Below are 22769 nucleotides of genomic sequence, written 5' to 3'. Positions count from 1 at the left end.
CTGAGTCGTTTGGCACCTCGTTGTCGACTCATCACATCCTGGGGTTGAAGAAGGTCCCAAGGGTTCAGTTGTTCGTCAATTTAATTGTTACGTGAGTTGGGTTTAGAACGTTGTGAGACAATTAAGTTCCTATCTACCGTTGGTGTTAAAGGGAGAATTACAAGGGATTCGCATCGAGAAAGATAAGGACCTAAGGCGTAAGACGGTCTCTTCGTTCTAGCCGATAGTTCGATTCAGTACTTACCATAGGATATGGAATTTCTTTCAACATTCATAAGAAGGGGAGTTTTCCTTCCTAACAACACTACACATGACTATATAGATATGAATGGACTGACCGAGAGCATGGAGAGAAGGTAAGAAAGGTTGTTAATGAAATTCGATTTTTTAGAAATGGATTAAGTCATTCGCTATCTTTCTGAACAGGAGATAGGAGCGGTCTATGTGATCGATGTTATCAACCACAATCATTGTAGCTAAATTTAGATTTTTAAAAAAATTTATCGTAATAACAAATAGCCCTTATTGTTTAAAAAATTACAAGTAAAATCAAGCCCACATAAGAATCTATTGTAAAAGGTATTTGTTAGACAGTCCTTAATTTCAAGAGATGTTTATAATTTTTCAAATAATATAAAAATATTTGTAATTATACAAATTTAAAAAAAAAATCCGGTGTAATCTACTCTAAAATTCACTTGCACTGTCGAAATAGATTAATATGTTTTTCTGACCGTCAATTGAATAATCGAATTAAATAAGTAAATATTACGAGTTAAGAGCATATGACCAACTACAAGAATAAGAATAAAAATAAAAAGTCCTGTTCGCTCCCCATGCTTTTGCACCCCAATGTCGGTACAGCACTGGCCGCTCACGTTTTCTAACATTCAATACGAGAATTTTCATTTTTGATTTCAGATCGGTATTCATTTTAAAGGAAATTAGGGGTTGGGCTAGGCTAAGAAGCAGAAGACTTTACCGAAATCAAGCATAGTGTTTGGATTCATTTTCTGAGTGTTTTGTAGAGATATAGAGATAAAAACAACAATAAATAAGTGTGTGTTAGAGATAGTATGTATGTCTAGATTTGTTTTTGGAGATAATTTAAAATAAGTATTATATGTTTAATGTTGTGTTTTGGGATACAAAAAATACTATTCATTGTCAAATCATGTCTTTTTCATATATATTTATATATATATATGTATTTATGCTAAAACAGTCAAAAATACATACATAAGGTATTTTTAAATGATATTAAATATTGGATATATTTTGACTCGTTTCGGAGATAATTTAAAAATGAAAACAAACATAATGAAAATTTTTTCTATCAGTAGGAGAATCTCAAAAGGCCTTTACCCTGTCTGGCTTAGTAGTAGGTGGGAACAACCTATAACTCCCTTTTATTATATCAACAAAAAAATTTGATTTGATTTGTAGTTTTCGTTTTTAAATATTGATTAAAACTTGAACTTAAAATAATTACTTATAAAACTTATTCAAATAAATTGATGGTCTTAATATATTTTTATTGAAAACAAACAAGGTGGATAAGATACTTTATACACGTGGAAATAGGTCACCTCAATTTATGCAGAAAAAATTGTTATAAAATAAGCTGACCTAAGGGGAATCCAATGCTTACGTACTTCAGTGACATCATAAATTGGCTATTAGCAAACTATTTTTTAATAACAAATAGAAATAAGGCACAAAAAGTATGAAATAATAAATTATATCAAACAAATTATATTATATACATAATTTATTCATATTAAAAAATATTATTGATCATAGTCTTGTAATTTTTTAATCTTTTAAGTTTGCATGTTATTAATTTTAATTTAAATTTATTCATTTCAGTTTTAGTCTTGTAATTTAAATTTGTTTATACTACATTTAGAGCATCAGAATGGATTATTAATCTTTATCATCACAATGACAAAAAAGTCATAAATTAGACGCAAAATTAATAGATAAAATACTGAATCTAATATTTCGAAAGATAAATGATCAAAATAAATTCAAACCAAAATTATAGGATGAAAAATTTTCTTTTTTCCTAATTATAATTTGTAGCCTTAAAAAGAATGATTGTGCTTCTACATTGTTTGAAAAATGAATAATGTGTTTGTATTTTCAAACCGTTGACTATTATGATGGACCAAATGATAAATATCTAAATGTGATTTTAGAAGTTGTCGTAGTTAGACCATGCACCCTATATTGTCAACACATATGTCTACTAATTTTTATTTCAAATTATTGCATTTTCTTCTTTTTAAATGAGAAAAAAATAAAATAAAATAACAAATCAAAAAAATCACTCCAACAAGAATTGTATGTATTTACTGGATTAGTCTTAACAAGAGAATTTTATTCACAAATAGATAATTAATGCAGGGTTATAAACGACTTTACACCCCATGTATCTAATGCTTGGAGCACTATAAATAAGCTCTCAATCATTGTAAAAAGATATATTACGCTGAATTTATACGAAATAACATTTTAGTTCGAGACGAAACATGTGTTTAGAGTGAATTTGAAATGGTGATTTATAATCATAGACCATTTCTTCCGAAAAAAATAATGATCATAGAGTTTATGAAAACATATTTAGAACTCTGTAATGTTGTAGTCCTTACAGTGATCTAATTGAATGATTGAATTTGTTATTTTAAAATCTGATTGTATCTTAGTAAAGGTAAATTTCATTAAGTAAAAGAAGTATAATAGTACAATACATATTGCTTAATCTAAACGGTTTTCTTGACATGTCAATGAATCCGACATAAGCAATAAAGCGCACAAGTGCTAACAGAAATAGGTAATTATATACTAAAAATCCTTTGGTGCACATCTCGAACCATCAACGCACCCACATTGTGTATCTCTATGAACTCCATCAAATCGCCTAATTGAAATAAAGAATATAAATTATGATTCTTATATATTTTTTTTGTTTAACAAAAAAAGGGTAAAATGGGGAGTTATTGAAGGAGGTAGCCAAAATAGAAACCCCTTTTCGCAGTCATTTCTCGAATTCGGCACCGCGTTTCCTCCATGTCCCCCAATAATATCCTATTACTCTCTTCCTCTCCACGACGGCGTTTTACTAGTCTTTGTCGTCTCCTTTCTTTCTACCTCATATATCTCTCTCTCTCTCTCTCTCACCACACACACACACACACACACACATACACACACACAGCAAAAAGTGAAATTCATGCTCCGAAGCACCTGTCAGAAGCTCAGACACGACGGAATTCTCCAAGATTTGGGAAAGTAGTAGCACTAGAAACGACAAACAAGCTCAGGAATGTGAGCACTGAAATGAGCTGAGTGTTTTTCTTAACCGATTCATGGGTTTTGCTTTCCATAAGCACAATGCATCGCTTACCAAAAATCTTATTCAATAGTTCGGACCGCCGCAAGAGTCGGATGGATCCCAGCTCCAGCTCCAGCTCCAGTCCCCAAGGCGCCAAGCCAAAGAGGCTCGACCGGCGCAACGCCGCCAAGAACATCAACTATGAGTTCTCTCCTTCTACTTCAGCTTCATCATCATCGTACTCATCGGAGGAATCTCTACGCACGCGCTCCCTGGATTTGTACGGCGGCAAGACTAGCTTTCGTATCGATGGGAGCGATGGAGAATTCGAGATTATCTGCAACACCTTAGGGTTTTCTGGGATTGATGATTTCGCTATACCACTGGAGGAATATGAAGCGATGAAGGTGAGATCAGCTTCTGCTCCTGTCGAGTTTACTCAGAAATTGGAGCCCATACTTTATCAGAAATCCGAGGATGATTGTGATGATGTTGTTAAATGTTCTGGAGCTAGTGGTAGTAATTTGGTGGTTGATGTAATTAATCCGGAAATCAAGGGTTTTGATAATATTAGTCATGTAGATAATAAGAAGTTTGAGGACAGTCCTGATTTTGGTTACAGGGAGACAAGTAGGGTTGATGTTCTTGGTACTGGTGTTAATGAGCTATCAAAGAGATTAGGGGATTCTGTAAGTGTAGCTCAGGTATTTCTTAGTGATAAAGTAAGTGGCAAATCCAGTGAATTACGTGGAAATGGTATTAAAGGTGTCCGCCCACCAGTTCTGGTGGCGCCATCTTTGATGGCGTTACCCATGGCAGATAAGGAGTCCTCCAGTTTGAATGCATCAAGAGGATTTGCACAGGGCACTGATACATGTGTTTCAAGGTTCACAAGAGGGTTTTATTTGGATGAGGATGGGGGAAGGACCGAGGAAAGTGGTCAGAATAGGAGTGAGCATGAGGAAGGTACAAGGAGAAGAGTGTTAATGAGGGAAGAGAACTGTGTGCTGTTGGATTCATGTTCTTTTACCACAAGTTCGAACGATGATGATTCTTCAAGTACCACAACAGAACCGACATCGAGTATTTCACCTAATGGGAAATATAGACACATTATTGAGGATTGGCAGAAGGGTGACCTTTTGGGTCGTGGATCATTTGGATCTGTGTATGAAGGAATTGCTGAGTAAGTGCTACTAATTATATATTTTATTGGTTGTCAATGCAGACTTGCATTGTTAATTTGAGTATGGAGCCAAATGTAGTTTTTTCGCATTGTATGTTTGACATAAAATGTTATGGTCCTTTGTATGCATAGGCGACTTAAATGATATTATTATTCAGGTGTAGACTTTCTTATCTACTAATTATGGAATTAGCTGATGGGTTTAGTTTCAGAAAATCCTGAAATTATCCTGAATTGAAAAGAGACAAAAACTTGGTGAAAAGATCTGTGCAAGCTTTCTTCATGTGCTTTGGCAATAATTTTTATTCTGGAGACCATTCCAAGAGTTGAAAGATATCAAGAGAAATAGAGGGACACCAATTGTCTGAGAAGGGGATATTATTTTAGTTATTTTGCAGAACGAAGAGGAGAGAACAGGGACCATAACTGCAGCTTTAAGAAAGAGATGATCCCCTGGATCCTTTTTATGTTTTCCTTTTCTCAGTTTTCTGTTGATTTTGACGTACTTTTCTGCAATTCATTGTTGCTGGATAATGAATATCTTGAGATGGACTTCTTGATGAAATTTAATCTCTTATTTTGCAATCCACTTGAAAATAGTTTACTTACAACTTGCATGTCTCTGAGATACCTTGTATAAAATGATGGAAGCTTGATCTAGAAGATAATAAATCATATTTAATGTGTTCCCTTAACTTTATTGTTTTCTTTGCTGCAGTGATGGGTTCTTTTTTGCTGTGAAGGAAGTATCTTTGCTGGATCAAGGGGATGAGGGAAAGCAACGTATTGTCCAACTTGAACAGGTAGCTTTGATAATGATGTTTGTCGCTCATGTAACATTATGTTTCCAGATATACGCTGTGTGACGATTGACTGGTGTCAAATTGCTTATTGTTCGTTCCGAACTCCCTGATCTTTTTGATCTTCTGTTTTCTCTGTGTCTGTTCAGGAAATTGCTCTTCTGAGTCAGTTTCAACATGAGAACATTGTCCGGTATTATGGCACAAACAAGGTATTGCGAGTCAATTCAATCTAGGTTTTAGTGTTTTTTCCTTCTTTAAATTTCTCATGTGCATGTTAGATTCTGCATGTTATCATCTCTGCAACCTCTTCTTCATTTTTCTTCTCTTGCTAACAGTGGAAAATTTGCTATTTGTTTTTGTTCTTTTTTGTAGGATGAATCACATCTCTATATTTTTCTTGAGCTAGTCACCAAAGGCTCCCTTTTGAGCCTTTACCAGAAATATGAGCTCCGAGTTCCACAAGTATCTGCTTACACAAGGCAGATTTTACATGGTTTGAAATATCTGCATGATAGAGGGGTGATACACAGGTTATTAACCAGACTTTTTGGTGTTCTATGTTTTTCTGGTTTTCATCAGTTTTGATTATTGCACCAGAAGATTCACTTGCATCCGAACAGATCTTTTGATATTAGATCACACCATCACAGTTATTCATGTTGTGTTCAGTCTATGCGTGCTATATGCTTTTCTGATGGTTTTGATTATGACATTGTTCCATTTTTATTTCTTGCCACTCATAACTCTTTCAAGCTATTTTTTGGTTTCTCTCTACATATATGTTTTTGTTATATCCTTGTGTTATTTGTGACGCTACTTATTCTTTATGTTATTTTCTTCATCAGTAACCTTTTCCTCTGCTAAAGTGGGCTTCCAACCTTATCTTATTTAGAACAGATGCCAACATTAGAAAAAGGGCACAGACTACATAATTTTGTTGGGAACTTTGTTTCTATAAATCTAGTCTACTATATTTTGTTTAAGTATCCGAAATCTGCATACTTTCTTCTGGTGTTGTACTCTTTCCACCTGTATTCGTGCAAACCAACTCATGCCCCTTTTTAGTGTTTGTTGTTTTTGTGTCTATGTTCGTGTTTGATTTGTTCTTGAGCCAAATGATGCTTCCTTTGAAATGCGATCTTAATCCTATGTCTAAACAATGGTGCAAAATGGACATCCATATTTTCTTTTCTTTTTTTTTGGGGGGGTTGGGGGTTGGGGGTGGGGGGTGGGGGATAAAGTAATGGAATAACTTAAATCATCTTTGATTTGATGTATTATTTATGGGTGATGCAAAATATTTGATAAGTTTGACACCCCTATCTTAGGGTCCACTTCATTTCTCACATTTATGGAAGAGTCTGACCATATAGGGCATAGCTTCTATTGTATCTTTGGAGTACTTGTGTTGAGTGCTTGGGTTAATGGAAAACTCTTTCCAAAATGGAATGTACTTGTGCTTGGGTTAATGGAAAACTCTTCTCAAAATGGAGGCACTTTGTGTATAACATGGTGCCATCTGTTCAGAGTTCAAGATTATAACCAATATAAATTCGGTGAAGCAGGATAACATTTCAAATTTGTATAACCTGGAGCCTGCTCATATTAAGGTGTTTATGTTGCTATATTATTGTAGTCTAAACTTATCTGGAAAAAATAAATAATGAACAAGATGATTCTACAAACTTTCCATGTCAGTTGAAAGCTAAGAGATAAAACGTTTACATACATGGTGAAGCAAAACAAATTTGTTTGTTGATTTCACTTTGATGGATCCTTCAGGTTTTTAATTTACTAGAGTGAGTTGCACATTCATATGGAAAAATGAATGGCTTTCCTTATGTACCAAGTGATGTTGAAGTTCTTATTTTTATCTCACTTGTCTATTACAGAGATATCAAATGTGCAAATATATTGGTGCACACAAATGGTTTGGTGAAACTTGCGGATTTTGGCCTTGCAAAGGTTTAAACCTTTATTCTCTCTAGTTTTTCTCCTTTTCTGTTCAAAATTCATTCATGGGATTGAAAATGGTTTGCCATAAATTTCCATTGTCGTTATACTCAACATTTTATGATTAATTCATTTTAATGCAGGCCACCAAGTTGAACGATGTGCATGCCTGCAAGGGGACTGCATTCTGGATGGCTCCTGAGGTTTGCCCTACCCTCTTTTGTATCAGAAAGTACCATGTTTAAGCTGTGTGAAATAACCTAATTGAAACTGGAGTTCTCTATTCTCCTGAGAATGAGGTGACTGCTTCCTGAAAAAGAATGAAATGATCTACCGAATGATCTAACTAGCAAGAAAGGCAACTCTGCGTGCAATCTGTAATTACTTGATCAAGACGGTGGAAGCACTGAAGTCGGCCCATATTGTTGTTATGATAGTGAGATTTAGTTGTAAGTTCATAGATTCACTAGAACGACCAGTTCTTTTTTCGGCTTTTCCAGCCAAAACTGGACAAAAGGAGCGGAAGAAGTTGGATCTCAATCGTAATCATAAAATTTTCCAGCAAGTTGTTTGTTATCTTTTCCTCACTCAAATCCCAATTCCTCTGATTTTCTTATGAAATCTGGTCCAAGCGTTTTGAGCTCGGTTGTGATCTCTGCAAAATTCCTTTATTTGTAAAATCACTTAGCTTGCCAAAGTTTTGGATCAGACTTTGTCCATGCCAAGAGATGCTTGCTGAAACGCTCATCTTTGAAAATAATAAATTGCATTTGGTGGAGTGCCATGGAAACATTTTGTCATCCTTGTGTTCCCTGCATATTTAATATGTAATCTTATGTTGTGAGCATGACCATTTCTTTCTTTCTCTGTGCGCATGGAGGGGGGGGGGGTATATTAATAAAACTTTATGGTGCGGTATTTTACTCATGATCAATCTCTGAGTCTGCAGGTTGTCCGGAGCCAGTGGTATGGGCCTGCTGCAGACATATGGAGTCTTGGATGCACGGTCTTGGAGATGTTAACCAGGCGTTTTCCATACTCCCATCTGGAATGTGTAAGTAAAAGCATCTTGCTGCTTTAAACTTTCTGAATGACTTGACAGGTTCTTCCTTTGAGATTATTTCTTATAATCTCTGTATGCAATAATTTTTTTTGTGATCTTTTGATCCTTAATTGTAGAGTTTCATCTGGCCCTAAATAATTGCATTTTTTATTTGGAACTTAGGACCAATGGGTCATAGGTACAATACACTAGGCATCCGCCTAAATGCCAGCCACAAATTGTACCAATCATGGAAACTAATCCAAATATCAGCTTCTACCCTGAGAGCTAATCTCTGCAGGATCTGCTGCTAATTTTCTATTTACATCATCTGCAGTACCTGAATGTTACCGTCCCAATGTTATTTTGGACTGTTAAAATATCTGGTGGATGAACCCCCACATGAGAAGAGATACTAGTATAGGAAAACTGTGAAGGGGAAATCTCATAAATATATCATTTCTATAAGTCAGAATTTCCATCTTATGATATTTATCTTGTGAACGCAGATATCATAATTTCTTCAGTTCAAAATAATCCCATAGTAGGAGTAAATTTATGGATAGATATAAGATGTTCGACTAAGTTTTGTAACTTGAAGTTTAGTTCTCACTTCTCAGTTAACTACTTTGGACAGCGATTACTCTTTTCATAATAGTCAAATTTATGATATCCTGATGGATGGGTTTTCACAAGTGATCCATACTGAATTTTGGGTGGATGTCCCTAACAACAATGCAACTCGAGTGGATTTTCTGGAGTGTGACAGTGTATCCTCTCTCATATTACAGATGGCCGCATTGTATAGGATAGGAAAGGGTGAGAGACCACTTATTCCCGATTCTCTTTCCAGCGACGCACGGGATTTCGTACTTAAATGTCTACAAGTTGACCCAAGTTTACGGCCGACAGCTGCTCAGCTCATGGACCATCCCTTTTTGAAGCGACCGCTTCCATCATCTTCAGGCACTATGTCTCCTCACTTTCTTGGCAGGCAGCTTTAAGCAATGTTTTTAAGTGTGGTAAGCAAAGAATCTGTTCTTGAAGTTCTAGGTTCCAGTATACCTTGTGTCACTGCCTCACTGTTTTCTTCTTTTAGTTAGAAGCCTTGTGCATGAATGATATTGCTCGAACTCATCCACCTGAAAGTTTTGTTCTTTCCTGCAAATTTGCTGTGGACATTTTGTGATACCTATCCAGCTCCTTTTCTTACTTTGACTTGCAATATTTGAATCTCTCCTTTGCACATCCACAATCAAAATGGCGAAAAAGAACAGTAAATTATAAGCAAGCCACTATACATTACAGGCAAAATGCTTTACAATAGCATATGATTACCCATATCTTACACCACTCGATAACAGATGCTGTATGACTGCTCTTTCTCACTGTTTCTTCCTTCTGAGTGCAGGTGTTAAATCTACCCTGAACCACGGTGTGTATACTAAACATGCGGATCACACATTGTTTTGTGAATAGAAGACTGAGATTTTCCATTCTTCATTGATTTTGAGAATTTTCTTTTTGAGTGATTTCTGGTGGGAGAAGGAACTCCTTTTGTATTATTTCTCTCATGTGCTGCTTGGATTTTTCCTTCCAAAGCACCTTCTTGTATCACCATGATTGTTGTATCATGTTATGTGATCTTCTCATTTATTCCATCTGGGATGGGGTATGTAGATCAAACTCCAAATGTTAACTGTATATATTTTCCTTCATGCTGTTAGTGTAACAGTTTGATGTAAGATGCTAATTTGTTCCTGACCCGGTAAATTCTGTATTTCTCCCATATAAGATCTCAGACTGAAAATTACAGTGGAATGAATGCGTGACAACATCCATCCACATATATATGTATGTATGGTAAGGTAATTGGTTGAAGCTCATTTTTGACTCTTGAAAGTTCTTCAGACTTCTCCAACTATATTCTCTCTGTTCCAGATGAGTCGTTAAAACTCTCCACAAGTGACAAAGTGTTTTAAGAGCAATTTCTTCATTTTTCTTCTTGAATTTTGCAAAGGAGTCCGGAACTAAGAATACGTAGATGTAGTGAATGGGTAATTTTCCAACTTTATTATTATTAAATTTTATTGCAAACGAAAATTCTATTTTAAGTCCGAATTAAGTGAAATCACTTAACAAAGGTTATAAAATGGTATACTTTTTTTTTTCTTTATATATATAATTATAATCAATTTGGCTGAAATTCACATAATTTATCATCGATAACTTTCCAATAACCACAAACACACATGTAATAAGCTAATTAATATCGTCACATAAAACATATGTCATCACAATGTGGTGAGAATGTCGGTATTTAAACACACGCCCTACCATTCCCATTCCCACTCCCACATATTCGTTCAAGATCTGACCCTTCGATTCCATGTATACATACATATATTCTCGTAATATGCCTACTTAACTACTGTGTGCGCGCGTGTGACAGAGAAAAGAGGGTATTGCCTCTCTTCCCTCGCAACCCTTTAAAATCCCATTGTTTTTTCTTTATTGATTTATCATAAAAAAAAGAGCTGCGACCCACATCCCTTCTTCTTATTTCTTCGATTTCAGGTAAACCCGAATTTCCCTTATTTAATTTTTTGGAGGTTTTGCAATTTGATATCGACGTGGTAGTGTACGTGTGCTGGAAATGGATAATTTTTCCAGATATTTGAAGACCAATGGAAATAAATGGAGAGCTATTTACTAAATTGCGGAAGCGTTTATTTTACTGATTATGATTTAATGGTTTTTTTTTTCCCCTCTGGGGGAGGGAGCGGGTGGCTTCTCTATTTGTTTTTGAATTTATGATTGGTGCAATTTGCTGAGAACCTAGGAAAGTCTGTGTAATGGGGGTTGGGGGGGGATAGCATTGAGGTATACTACGTTCACCATGTGAATATGCGGGTGCATATGTTTAAGAAATTAGTAAAGTGAAGTTTGTGAGAAAATGGAGCTACAGCGAGTGAAAGTATAAAATGGTCTTGTTTGATGCGATCAATTGTGCCTTAAAAAGACAGAAAGACTGAGAAATGCTTAGTACTGGATGTCAAGAGATGCCATAGCATGAAGAATTCATGTAGCTGTCCAGCTGTAGCTCATTTGTGGCGTATTTTATATGAAGTGCTGTGTTTTGTTTTTGTCTGTGTTTCCTTCTTGGCAGCTTGAGTGCTTTGCGTGTGTTAGCAAAGATGTGTTGTTTGTGATTAGCATAATATAGAATTACATAAGAGTAAAGAATTGTTGGTCTTGTAGTTGTTTGTTACTTAGATTTTCGGAACGTGGCCGTGACATAGGGTGCATTTTTTTCCTGTTTTCTTTGGCTGGGGGGGTGAGCGGAGTTGGGTGCATTGGAGCAGTCTAATGGTCTTATACTACAAGATTTGCATTTTGTGCCCCTCCACCTCCTTATGCTTTGTATACTTTTTTCTCCTTTTTCCTTCATTCTTCCATTTGTGTTGGGTGATAAAACTTTAGATTACAACTTACAATAATCTATAGTGTTAAATATTAGTATGTATAGGGGCATTTTCTCTGAAAGGGCTTAGGATTTTATGGTTGTTATGCAAGATAGGGAAATATTGCAGTAGTATTTCTCCATTGGTTGCATCTTCATTCCTGTGTTTAGAGGCCCCTTGCCTAAACAGTTTAATGAGAAGAGTGAATCCTGAGATTTTGATCTCTGTATGAAAGAAATCTTCTTTCGACTAAGCCAACGCTCATAAGAAGATGAAAAAGATAATAATTAAGAGTGGAACTGTCCATTCTTATCCAGTTGAGGGAAAAGAAGGTGAAATAGAAGGGTGACACTCAAGATGAAGTGTCACTTAATGTGTTCTTTTTTTTTAAAAAAGTTAAAATAGATAGCCATATGAGATTTAATCCAGTGTTTGTGCTGCTGAATGTAAATCGATTGGATGAATTATTGAAAAATTAACCATCAACAAATGCTGCTAACAACATGGAGTTTCTTTGTGAAAATTGCTGTTCACATGTAAGGATCTTTTGTCAACTTTCTTATTGAGATGTATATTAGTCAAACATCATTCATACTTCATTCTTGTCTGATTTTTTCCCTTATCCATTCTTCTTTTTGGTGGTAGGACAGGGGTTTCTTTAGGGTTAGCTTGAGCAAATGGCAAACTCCCTCCAGCGAGAAACTGACTCTCGTAGCCATCGAGCTTGCCTGCATAAGATATCATCTTGTTGTAAGAAGGTCACTCGGCATGCCCACCATGAGAAGCGGCAAATGAGAGCATCAGAAAAGAAAGAGTGGGAAGATGCCATATGCTCGGTCTGCATGGACTTTCCCCACAATGCCGTCCTCTTGCTTTGTTCCTCATATGACAAAGGCTGTCGTCCTTACATGTGTGCAACTAGCCATCGGTTTTCTAACTGTCTTGAACAGTACAGGAAGGCCTACACTAAGGTTACTTCTAACCCGAGCACGGAATCATGGCGAGGGTCAGTGGACAATATGGATTTCTCAGAAGAATCAGGTTGGCCTGGTGGCAAGAGTGAAACGCCTGAGCTTCTGTGCCCACTTTGTCGTGGGCAGGTCAAAGGCTGGACTGTGGTAGAACCTGCTCGTCGGTACCTTAACACAAAGAAAAGAACCTGCATGCAGGATAATTGTTCGTTCATTGGAACCTACAAAGAGATGAAAAAACATGTAAAGTTGGAGCACCCTCTTGCACGCCCTCGAGATGTTGATCCTTCACATGCAGAGAAATGGAAAAAGCTTGAGAATGAGAGAGATCTTAGTGATGTGTTTAGCACCATCCGATCTACTATGCCGGGGGCAATTGTCATTGGTGACTATGTAATAGAGAGGAATGATCCTGGCATTTCTAGAGATTATGACGAGGATGACTTTTTGGAGAATGCGATCTTCAGGTTTCCGGCTTATGGTGGGAGCTGGAATGGCCCCCGTTTCTCTGCCGATAGTTTCGAAGGGGATTATGACTCTTTCAACGAGGAATATTTACGCAGGCTGCGTGCTCGAGCTGCAGTTGCATCTAGAAGCATAAGACGTAATGTTTCCCGAATTGCACGCCCTCATGCAAGATTTTTGTTTGCAAGACAGGCGGGGCGGTTTAGAGGAGGCAGATAACGGAGTTGGTGATTTGGGTAGATCCACCCCCCCAAAAAGATCTGCTTGATGAGCTGCAAACTTTTACTACATTTTAAGTGAACTGTTAAGTATTTCAGCGATTTGATACTGTTTTGTGTACAGCCACGCTTAGGGGGGCATGATTTTCCAAGACTCTTTGAATTATGATTCTGTAGGTCTAGGAATGATTAGTAAAAAATTGTCCATCCATGATTATATGGATGTTCTAGGAATGATTAGCACAGAACTGTTAATCCATGATTATATGGATTGGGTCATTATTTGCACTTTAAGTTTGCATCCTTGGAGGATTTCTGTATGTGACAATCTAAGTTTCTTGTTTAGTCCCCAGAAGAAGATGGTGGCTGCATTTTTCGATAATTAATCCACCGCATTTTCGATTTCTTCCTTTCGTTTTACAAGACACCGGTTTCTGTTGAAATCAACCTTAAATGACTTGGGAACTTATTTTAAAGATTAAAGAAAAAAAGTATATTGGAAATTGAGGAATTATTATGTCAAAACTGTTTGCGGCTGTTAATAAAAAAACAATAAATGGGGTTGAAAGAAATCCCAATGGGGCTATCAATATCTGCAAGATGGTAAACGCATCTGAACAAAAATCACCGAGTGAGAATCAAAAACATTTCTGCCAAATGAATCAACATTTTCCATTTTGGCATTGCCAGACACTGGAGATCTTCTTCCAGAAACACCGCAGTCTCTTCTGCATGAAATCGCAGACTATAAGAAATCATATAAATCTGCAGAATAGAAAAAACAACTTTACTAAAAGAAAGCAGAATTGAGCGTGAATATATATTTATTTATATATATGTACTAGTAGTCTTACACAAAAATGAGAATCATGTCTTCTTCTTGGCTTTCTGCTACTCATCCTTTCTTGATTGCTTGATCCTTCAGGATCACTGTAGTATTCCTCTGTAACGATGCTCCCGTATTTCCATTTCCTTTTTACCCCATCAAACCTCGAAAGCAATACTCTGATCATCTTCTGTGCAGGAAGTGACCATCTCCTTTTCTGTTCCAAGTTTCACACTGGATATTATGAGTATGATAAACATCATGTGTACTCTGATCAACCATTTTGAACTCAGCCCCATTTGCCACCCAAAGTCACATCCATACCGTACGTACTACTAAACTAGTGCATAAAAATAGAGATTGTCAGCTTACCTTATGTCTTGGGGTTGAGTTCTTGAAGGGCCGTTCTACATCTTGTGCATTGGCATGCCTGAGTTCCTGAGCATAGGCAAGGAGCCGTGCCCGACGGTCGTAGCCTAGGCGAGGATTATTATTAGAAGATAACAAATTAGCATTGATGTTCTTGTTGGGATGAATATTTCGATCTGGTCGGAGGTTTCTTGATGATTCAGTATAGACATTGATGATGACCCCTTTGTTATTTCGCATCCCTTTTCCTCAATTTGTGTACATATAATATGATGAATTTCTTTGGTTGTTCTTGAGCTTGATAAATTTTTGGAGAAGAAAGATAGATGCAGGCAGCAGGCGTTCATGGGGTTCTTCAGTTCTAGATGATGATGCTATACTTAGGCCTACATTTTCGGCAACAAGATTTGAACTAGCCAAAATTATTAAAACTCCCACTCCCTCTAAAAGAGTTATTTCACTTCACTATTAATCATGGAAATTATTATTTAACTGTATTATGAAAGCCATGTCATGTTTTTGGCACTGAAATTTTAAATTGGAGCTATAAATGCTGTTAACCATTTATTGCGTCATTTATGCTCCATTTTATTTAATAATATGTATTGATTTCTTGATTATTTAGATTTAAGTAGAAAGTTGAATAGAGTTTGAGTTGCCAAAGAAAAATACTATAAACACTAAAAGCAAATAAAAGAAGAAGAAGAAGAAAGGGAAGAGAAATAGGATAGGAGGTGCGTCCACCCAATACAAAACCATTAAAACAACATATACATACAAATATACTTACACATTAGAGAGAGACAGAGAGAGAGAAGAGAAACTAGCAGACATATAAATAATAGAGAGAGAAGAAAGGAGAGAGAGAGAGAGAGAGAGAGATAGCTCGCATTTTCATTTTCTTCTTTTTTTTTCCTTTTTCAATACTATTCTTTCTTTTTTGTTGTTACAGACATTCGGAGATGGTGGATGGGGCTCAGCCGGCGGACGCCATCATGTCGGAGGCGGAGCCGCAGTCGACGCCTCCGCAGCAGCAGCCGTCGAATGATCACATACCTGCGACGCTTAGCCACGGCGGACGATTCATCCAATACAACATCTTTGGCAATATCTTCGAGGTTACCTCTAAGTACAAACCCCCAATCATGCCCATCGGAAAAGGCGCATACGGCATCGTTTGGTGACCAAAATTCTTTATCCTTTTGGCTTCTCTCGTCCTCGTAATTGCTGTAATAATTGATTTCTTTTGTTTTTTAAAAGCTCGGCTTTGAATTCGGAGACGAATGAAAATGTAGCGATTAAGAAGATAGCAAATGCTTTTGATAATAAAATTGATGCCAAGAGGACTCTGCGCGAGATCAAGCTTCTGCGCCACATGGATCATGAAAACGTTAGTGAGTGCGACCTTTGTTTTTTCTTTTTTCTGTATGCGTATATTTGTTGGTGGACTTTCTGAGTATATAAAGTTGACACTTCTATATGAAACACTTGTTGTATGACTTCTGCGAGTTACAGACAGTAGCTCAGCAGTGCGTTTTATATTCAATGGCGAAAAGGCATTGAATAGTTGGAACCGAATTCTTGTTCAATTCGGAGAAGTTCAGTGGCGAAAAGGCATTCATTTTTTTTCCAATATGGAACAAGATCCAGTTTTTATTACAGTTTACTGATTTCTGCATTTTCCTAATCCTATGGGGTTTTAGCTGGCCTTTTTAATTCACCGGTAAGGTGTAAGCAAATACGTTTTGAGTAATTAATTTTTTTTGTGTGAAAGATATCTGGAATGTGGACATGAGGGTCTCTAAAGTGTGATTTTAGGAGTTGATCTTGAGGGTTAATTTACTGGATGAAGAAGTTTTAGCTTTATTTGTATCAACTTGGTTAGATGTGATCTCTTTGTCAATATTTTTTTAGAACAAATACTTTTTACTTGTTTGAATACCCCATTAAAATGGATTTTACAAAATTCTTGTTTAATGTCCGTGCGCCAGATGCTCTTGTTTTATCTAATTTATTCTTTTTGGCCTTTTAACGTTCATGGTCTCAGATAATTTTCAGCGCATTTTGGTTGATTAATGATACCAATCTTGTTTGTTGCAGATTGTGGCAATAAGAGATATAATCCCACCACCGCAAAGGCAAGCATTTAATGATGTTTACATTGCATATGAACTTATGGATACGGATCTCCATCAAATCATCCGTTCTAATCAAGCTTTGTCAGAGGAGCACTGCCAGGTTCTATACTTAATTCTATTTCGAAAAATCTACATAATGGGCACTCATCAATAGTATGAGCCAGGCCTGTATTTTCCTTCATAACCACAAGTTTTTTTTAAGGGATCATGTATTTCATGATTTCTTGAAACTATTTTTAACTATTGCTTTCTGTAGCACTTCAGCTAATGAAGTTTAATATTTCATGATTTCTTTAAACTATTTTTAACTATTGTTTTCGGTAACACTTTAGGTAATTAAGTTGAACTTTCTTAGCTAAACAGGAACAGCTAAGCGCACATAGTTTTGGCCTTTATTACAAGAATTTCAGACTCTGTGTATGCATGTGGACAGTTAAAACTGTTAAATGGGACCATGCATTTGCATAACTTGCTTCCATATTGACACTCTTATCCAAATTTTCTTCCATGACTTCTAAACGACTTATTTCTTTCTGTCAAATTGTTTATGAAATAGCCATTCTTTCTTGAAGATCTTATACCACTTTATATCTGCCTGCCATATAGTACTAAAAGGTCAAAAGATATCGCCATGGTTCTTTATTTATCCTGCACTATTTTTTTTGTATTTTGTGAAGTCATGTGTAACATAACTATTACCATGTTTTTCTTGCAGTATTTCTTGTACCAGATCCTTCGCGGGTTAAAGTACATACATTCTGCAAATGTTCTGCACAGGGATTTAAAGCCAAGCAATCTTCTCCTGAATGCAAATTGTGACTTAAAGATATGTGATTTTGGATTGGCACGAATCACTTCTGAAACGGATTTTATGACAGAATATGTTGTTACAAGGTGGTATCGGGCACCGGAGTTGTTGCTGAATTCATCTGATTATACTGCAGCTATTGATGTATGGTCAGTGGGGTGTATTTTCATGGAACTGATGGATCGGAAGCCACTATTTCCTGGTAGAGATCATGTGCACCAGTTGCGCTTGCTGATGGAGGTATCTCTTGCACTGTTTTTCTTTTTCTCCACCAAAAGTGAATTTGGATGTGTAAAGCCGAATGGATAATTGGAGAATTATTCTTGTAATTTTTTCATTCAGTGCTTTGTTTTCTATTCCTTGGTCAAAGCATCATTATGTTTCTATATGTATTTGCTGGCTCTGATGATGAATATTCAGAAATAGGAATTGGAAGCAGTTCCACCATTCTTGCGTACACAACTTTGCTTCTATTTGAAGTTAAAGGTTTCTTTTGATTCATGTGCTTGAGTTGATTCTGAAGCTTAATCATCTTCCCAAAAACATTCGTCTTTTTATTCCTTGAGTTTGTTATCACCTAACCTTGTTGCAGCCAATCCTCCTGGGATTAGTTCAAGAATGGTCTGATTTGTGCCCAAGGTCTTTACTGTTTTGACTCTTATAGTAGACCTCTTGGTGAGTTGCACATTTAATAAGGTCAAAAGGACATCTCAGGCTTCATATCTGGATATTTTAGGATACTTGTTTTTTCTTGGACTGAATTACTTGATTTTCACCTATTTTCAAGTAAAAATTACATGTACATGGAAAGCACTTACTACAATGCAGTGATCCCGGTTTCGTGGCACTTAGAACTGTTACACAGTGAAAGTAAACCATTCAAGGGAAAGCATTCTGCTGTAAAAAAAAAAAAGAAATCAATAGGTTGTACTTGCAATTATTTCTACAAAAGGTAGTTCCTTATTGAGTCCACTTCTTTCATTATTCATTCATAGAATTTGGATTCTGCTGAAATGTAGTTGGCATTCTTAGTTGTGCCCAGAAGAAGCCCAAGCTGTAGTATGGATTGCTCTAATCCATTAATGAATTTCATAGACAAGGCATAATACTATGTTTAATTCTGACTGTGACTAAGGAGGATGCTTGCTGTGCAGCTAATTGGCACCCCATCAGAGGCTGAGTTAGGTTTTCTGAATGAAAATGCAAAAAGATATATTCGACAACTCCCTCCTTATCGCCGACAGTCATTTGCTGATAAGTTTCCTCGTGTGCACCCTCTTGCTATTGATCTTGTCGAGAAAATGCTGACATTTGATCCTAGGCAAAGGATTACAGGTAAGGAACATCTCCTCACCTTGCAGATCCTCAAGTTCTTTGATGTTCTGTTGTTTGTGCTGCATTCTCATTTCATCTATGATATATTTTTATTTCATATGTGATTTGGTAGAGTTTACAATGAAGTATATTTATGATAATATAAGGGAAAGAAAATACCTCTCCCACATTATTTGTTTCCATCAATTAGTATAGATCTTTCCCATGCGGAGCCCGACAGGAGAGCAGCATTTTCAGGATACTTGCACTTATCATGGTAGTACTCGATATACTACGTAATGGATTGCGAAGTAATACGTCAAAATGTCTATTTTCTTATATTATGTATTTGATCCACCATGGAAGTGTGACTTCACTTCTTGCTTGAAAAACAATATACATTGCATTGTAGGAATTAGAAATTGTCTATGCTCTTATACACCCATCTCACTCATGCTGGCAGCCAATACAATCAGGCTTTGCTGAAATAATTGATGTTAGCATCATTGTTCTATTATTAAGTTCATTCCTTTATCCCTGTATCAAAATGTTGATTCCTCTTTCCAATTTTGGTTTATCTTGTCAATGTCTGTCACTTCCAGTGGAAGATGCGTTGGCCCATCCATACCTGAACTCACTGCACGACATAAGTGATGAGCCTGTTTGTATGACTCCTTTTAGCTTTGACTTCGAGCAGCATGCATTGACTGAAGATCAGATGAAGGAACTGATTTATCGGGAGTCTCTTGCATTCAATCCCGAATATCAGCAAATGTGAAGAATCATTCGTTAATCTCTTTACTGTGTGGATTTCTTGTAATGCTGTGGTACTCATGTTGTATCTGGACTTCATCGATTTCATGTATATACTTGTCCATCCGAAACATGGATGGCTTTAATCTACAACATTTGGCGATGACATAAACTAGACTTGGATATTTTGACTTAATTTTAATACTGTTCCAGCTGCGTTGGCCCTGTGGTCATCCAATGGAGGCTTGTGTTCAGTTGAAAACAAACTGACATGCATCTATGGCTGGCTTGCCATGAATGTTCCTACTTGTCGATACATTTTTTGATAAAATTGAGATCAAACCGTGTTGAAGTTGACAACCACAATAAGGATTCTATTCCATCCTGTTGCAGACTGGAATTGAAATATCCACGAGCATAAGAACTTATACTCTACATTATTGAAACATAAGACAACTTTGAAAGTGACCCCAATTTGTTTCCTCGTGTATATAAACGAACGAGCATCTCATCTTAAACCTAAATTTAAACTTTCCATGGCCCAATCAAGCCCTCTCTCAGTTGAACTGGAAACACTGAGTCATGTACAGGGTCTTGTAGAGGCCTTTCATGCCTTTGATTCAGACAATGATGGATTTATCAACATGCAAGAGCTTGGTGGAATCATGGGATCGCTCGGATACAACACGAGTGAACAAGATGTCCAGGCCATGATGCAGAACGGAAATGCCAAAAAGGATGGGTTGTTAAGCATCTCAGAGTTTCTCGATATGAACACTGGGAATTTGGAACTAGGTGATCTAACTGCTCTTAAAACTGCTTTAGATGCATGGGGTCTTGAGGAACATGATCTGGTAACAGGAGAACAACTCTATGAAGTTGTTGCTGATATGGGGATTGAGTTATCCCTAGATGATTGCCAGGACATTGTTGCTTCCATGGATGGAGATGGGGATGGAGCCATAACTTTTGAGGATTTCAAGCTTATAGTAAATTCCCTTGTCTAGATTTTAAGCATACTTATCGTTTCGTCACATAACACAAGTAGCCATAATTTGGAGCATAAGATGATAAACAGAGATTCACTGTCCTGTTAGAAATAAGGTAGATGTTTGATGTTACGATATTTATGCTGTGTGATGTAATTCCGTTCATCCATTCAACCATCAAATAAATTAGCAGTTTGATTAGTTTTGCAGCATTTTCTCCATTACTGTTGATATAAACTATCAACGTCTCCTTTCTCAAATGAACATTCCTAAAACAGTATGTAATTTACCACACCACTAAGAAAGACGAGCAAAGACAACATAAAAGGTCCTTGAGATCATAACATAGTATGCTTACAAACTAAGGTGAGATAGTCCACGGACTGACATCCAGCCAAAAAATCAAAACCCATGTTTCCATATCACCCCAGCTTTCTACGCCACCAACTCCAGGGAGATTATGAAAACATAGGTCTGTCAAATCCCAGGATTTCCCAACCAACACGCAAATTATCCGCAGTCCAGTTCTAGATTTCCCGCAGACACTCCTAAAACAAACAGACCAAGAACAAAGCCTTACAACCTACTTTGCCTAAAAGCAACTCAGACAATGAAGAGAGAGAGAGGGAGAGGGGAAGGACAAAGAGATCAACAACTTTTGCTAAAAGCCCGTCCGTTCAATCTTCCAAGAATATGCGGAGGAGCAGAGGTGAGGTCCGACCCATTACGAGGCGGGTCAAGTATCACAGGCAAGAAATCCAAGTCATCACATGCAAACCTGGAATTCTGAAACCTTTCAACCAAGGCTTCTTTGCCCTGCAGGAAACATTGGTCACAGAATCTACAAATTTCTTGATTTACCTGAATCACATTCATGATTATATGAATTACCTGAATTCTAGCCCATGAGATGCTGCAAATCTTTTTCGACAGGAAAGAGCCCTCATCAGTTGTAACAGTTTTCCATCTATAATTTTGTAAGATTTGCATGAATCTCAGGGCCGCCCCACCAGTTGTAAAGTTGACAAAGGCATAACCCAAATTGTTCTTAGTCCTATTAATTATTCCAACCAAATGAGCCCGTGAAAAGAGAACTACGTACAAACGTGTGCAAGAAACACATTCACAGTCTACATAACCAACAGCTGCATATATATACCTTACCTGAAGTCCATAGGCACATAGAAGAAATCATACTCCAGAGAGTATGTGTCGCAGTAACTGTCCAAAAAGTCAAGTAGAAAATCCCTCCTGTCAAAATAATACACCAATATTAATGGTAAGAAGTGAAGGACGACTCACCCAGAGAAAGCGGATCATCAATTCATAAATGTAGTTGCACAAGAAGCATTATTATCATTTATATTTAACTGCACGCACATCTTAGGAGAATATTTATTAACTTAATCATTAGCATTTGTTGGTGGGGATATGTATGGGGGATTAAATGAACTATTCATACATTTAACGCAGACAAGGAAAGGAAAAAGTTGGAAAGAATTCCCTTTTTATAACTGTATATGCTTCAGAGAAAAGGAGTCGGAACAAGACTACATATTACTCCAATAAGTAACTCTAATCACACTGTCCCACATCACAGCTGCAGGGAAGTAGTTGCCAGGGGAGACAAAAGATGCATTCCTTACTAATGTTACTAGCAAATCAGTTCTTCCTGAAAAGGCATTTACACACATGGAAATGGATAATAAGGTAAACTTTGAAGCACATTTAACACAAAAACAGAAATATGCTCATATTTCAAGACAAATGAAAAGCCAGAGGCAGAACAGAAGAAACGCATATGTTCAAAACCGAAAGAAGCGCCAAAATAGCAAATGATAAACAGCTTGGCCCAAGGAGGAAAAATGATAATGTACCTTAACTGATTTGGTATGTTCTTGATCATAACTGTAGTTTTTGAAGGGGGAGATAACTCCTCAATTCGTGGCTTTAAAGAAGGAAGAGGGGACGGCGGAGAACGAGCGTCGCCGCCACCCGCATCTCCATTATCAGTGTATTTCTTTTTAGGTCTCCACTCTAGCCTACGCATCGGTTTCTTGCCAACGCTGAAAGACCTCATTGTCCTCCGCATTCGAGGGGGAAAACACCTTCTTAAGATATTTACAGCAACTG

The 22769-nt window shown here is 36.9% G+C and overlaps 5 protein-coding genes across 10 annotated transcripts; 4 read left to right on the top strand and 1 right to left on the bottom strand.

Moving 5' to 3' along the window:
* LOC105159501 (mitogen-activated protein kinase kinase kinase 1) lies at positions 3055-10110 on the top strand. 3 transcript variants are annotated; one of them, XM_020692593.1, is made up of 10 exons: positions 3057-3330; positions 3429-4523; positions 5242-5326; positions 5473-5535; positions 5699-5856; positions 7219-7291; positions 7423-7482; positions 8229-8333; positions 9113-9343; positions 9733-10110. In XM_020692593.1, exons 2-9 carry the CDS (start codon positions 3451-3453, stop codon positions 9323-9325), a joined length of 1830 nt encoding a protein of 609 aa, XP_020548252.1. In that variant the 5' UTR covers positions 3057-3330; positions 3429-3450; the 3' UTR covers positions 9326-9343; positions 9733-10110. The 3 variants fall into 3 exon arrangements, with proteins under 3 accessions (XP_020548253.1, XP_020548252.1, XP_011074882.1); XM_011076580.2 differs by having other exon boundaries at positions 3058-4523; XM_020692594.1 differs by lacking the exon at positions 9113-9343 and having other exon boundaries at positions 3055-4523.
* Positions 10655-13759, top strand: LOC105159499. 3 transcript variants are annotated; one of them, XM_011076579.2, is made up of 2 exons: positions 10655-10898; positions 12436-13759. In XM_011076579.2, the coding sequence occupies exon 2, from the start codon at positions 12463-12465 to the stop codon at positions 13438-13440; it is 978 nt and encodes a 325-aa protein (XP_011074881.1). In that variant the 5' UTR covers positions 10655-10898; positions 12436-12462; the 3' UTR covers positions 13441-13759. The 3 variants fall into 3 exon arrangements, with proteins under 3 accessions (XP_011074881.1, XP_011074880.1, XP_020548229.1); XM_011076578.2 differs by having other exon boundaries at positions 12431-13759; XM_020692570.1 differs by having other exon boundaries at positions 10656-10783; positions 12431-13759.
* LOC105159498 lies at positions 14002-15034 on the bottom strand. 2 transcript variants are annotated; one of them, XM_011076576.2, is made up of 3 exons: positions 14638-15034; positions 14294-14482; positions 14002-14204 (listed from the first exon to the last, which is right to left on the bottom strand). In XM_011076576.2, exons 1-3 carry the CDS (start codon positions 14872-14874, stop codon positions 14064-14066), a joined length of 567 nt encoding a protein of 188 aa, XP_011074878.1. In that variant the 5' UTR covers positions 14875-15034; the 3' UTR covers positions 14002-14063. The 2 variants fall into 2 exon arrangements, with proteins under 2 accessions (XP_011074878.1, XP_011074879.1); XM_011076577.2 differs by having other exon boundaries at positions 14002-14167.
* Positions 15431-19819, top strand: LOC105159496 (mitogen-activated protein kinase homolog MMK1). Its single transcript, XM_011076575.2, has 6 exons — positions 15431-15814; positions 15895-16024; positions 16735-16872; positions 17488-17820; positions 18735-18915; positions 19497-19819. The coding sequence occupies exons 1-6, from the start codon at positions 15597-15599 to the stop codon at positions 19670-19672; spliced, it is 1176 nt and encodes a 391-aa protein (XP_011074877.1). The 5' UTR covers positions 15431-15596; the 3' UTR covers positions 19673-19819.
* Positions 20161-20837, top strand: LOC105159495 (probable calcium-binding protein CML29). Its single transcript, XM_011076574.2, has one exon. It carries the CDS (start codon positions 20184-20186, stop codon positions 20652-20654), a length of 471 nt encoding a protein of 156 aa, XP_011074876.1. The 5' UTR covers positions 20161-20183; the 3' UTR covers positions 20655-20837.

Source organism: Sesamum indicum, linkage group LG3 (assembly GCF_000512975.1).
Source record: "Sesamum indicum cultivar Zhongzhi No. 13 linkage group LG3, S_indicum_v1.0, whole genome shotgun sequence".
NCBI lineage: Eukaryota > Viridiplantae > Streptophyta > Magnoliopsida > Lamiales > Pedaliaceae > Sesamum > Sesamum indicum.
The sequence above is the reverse complement of the archived record's forward strand: the minus strand, read 5'-3'. Positions and strand labels throughout refer to the sequence as shown.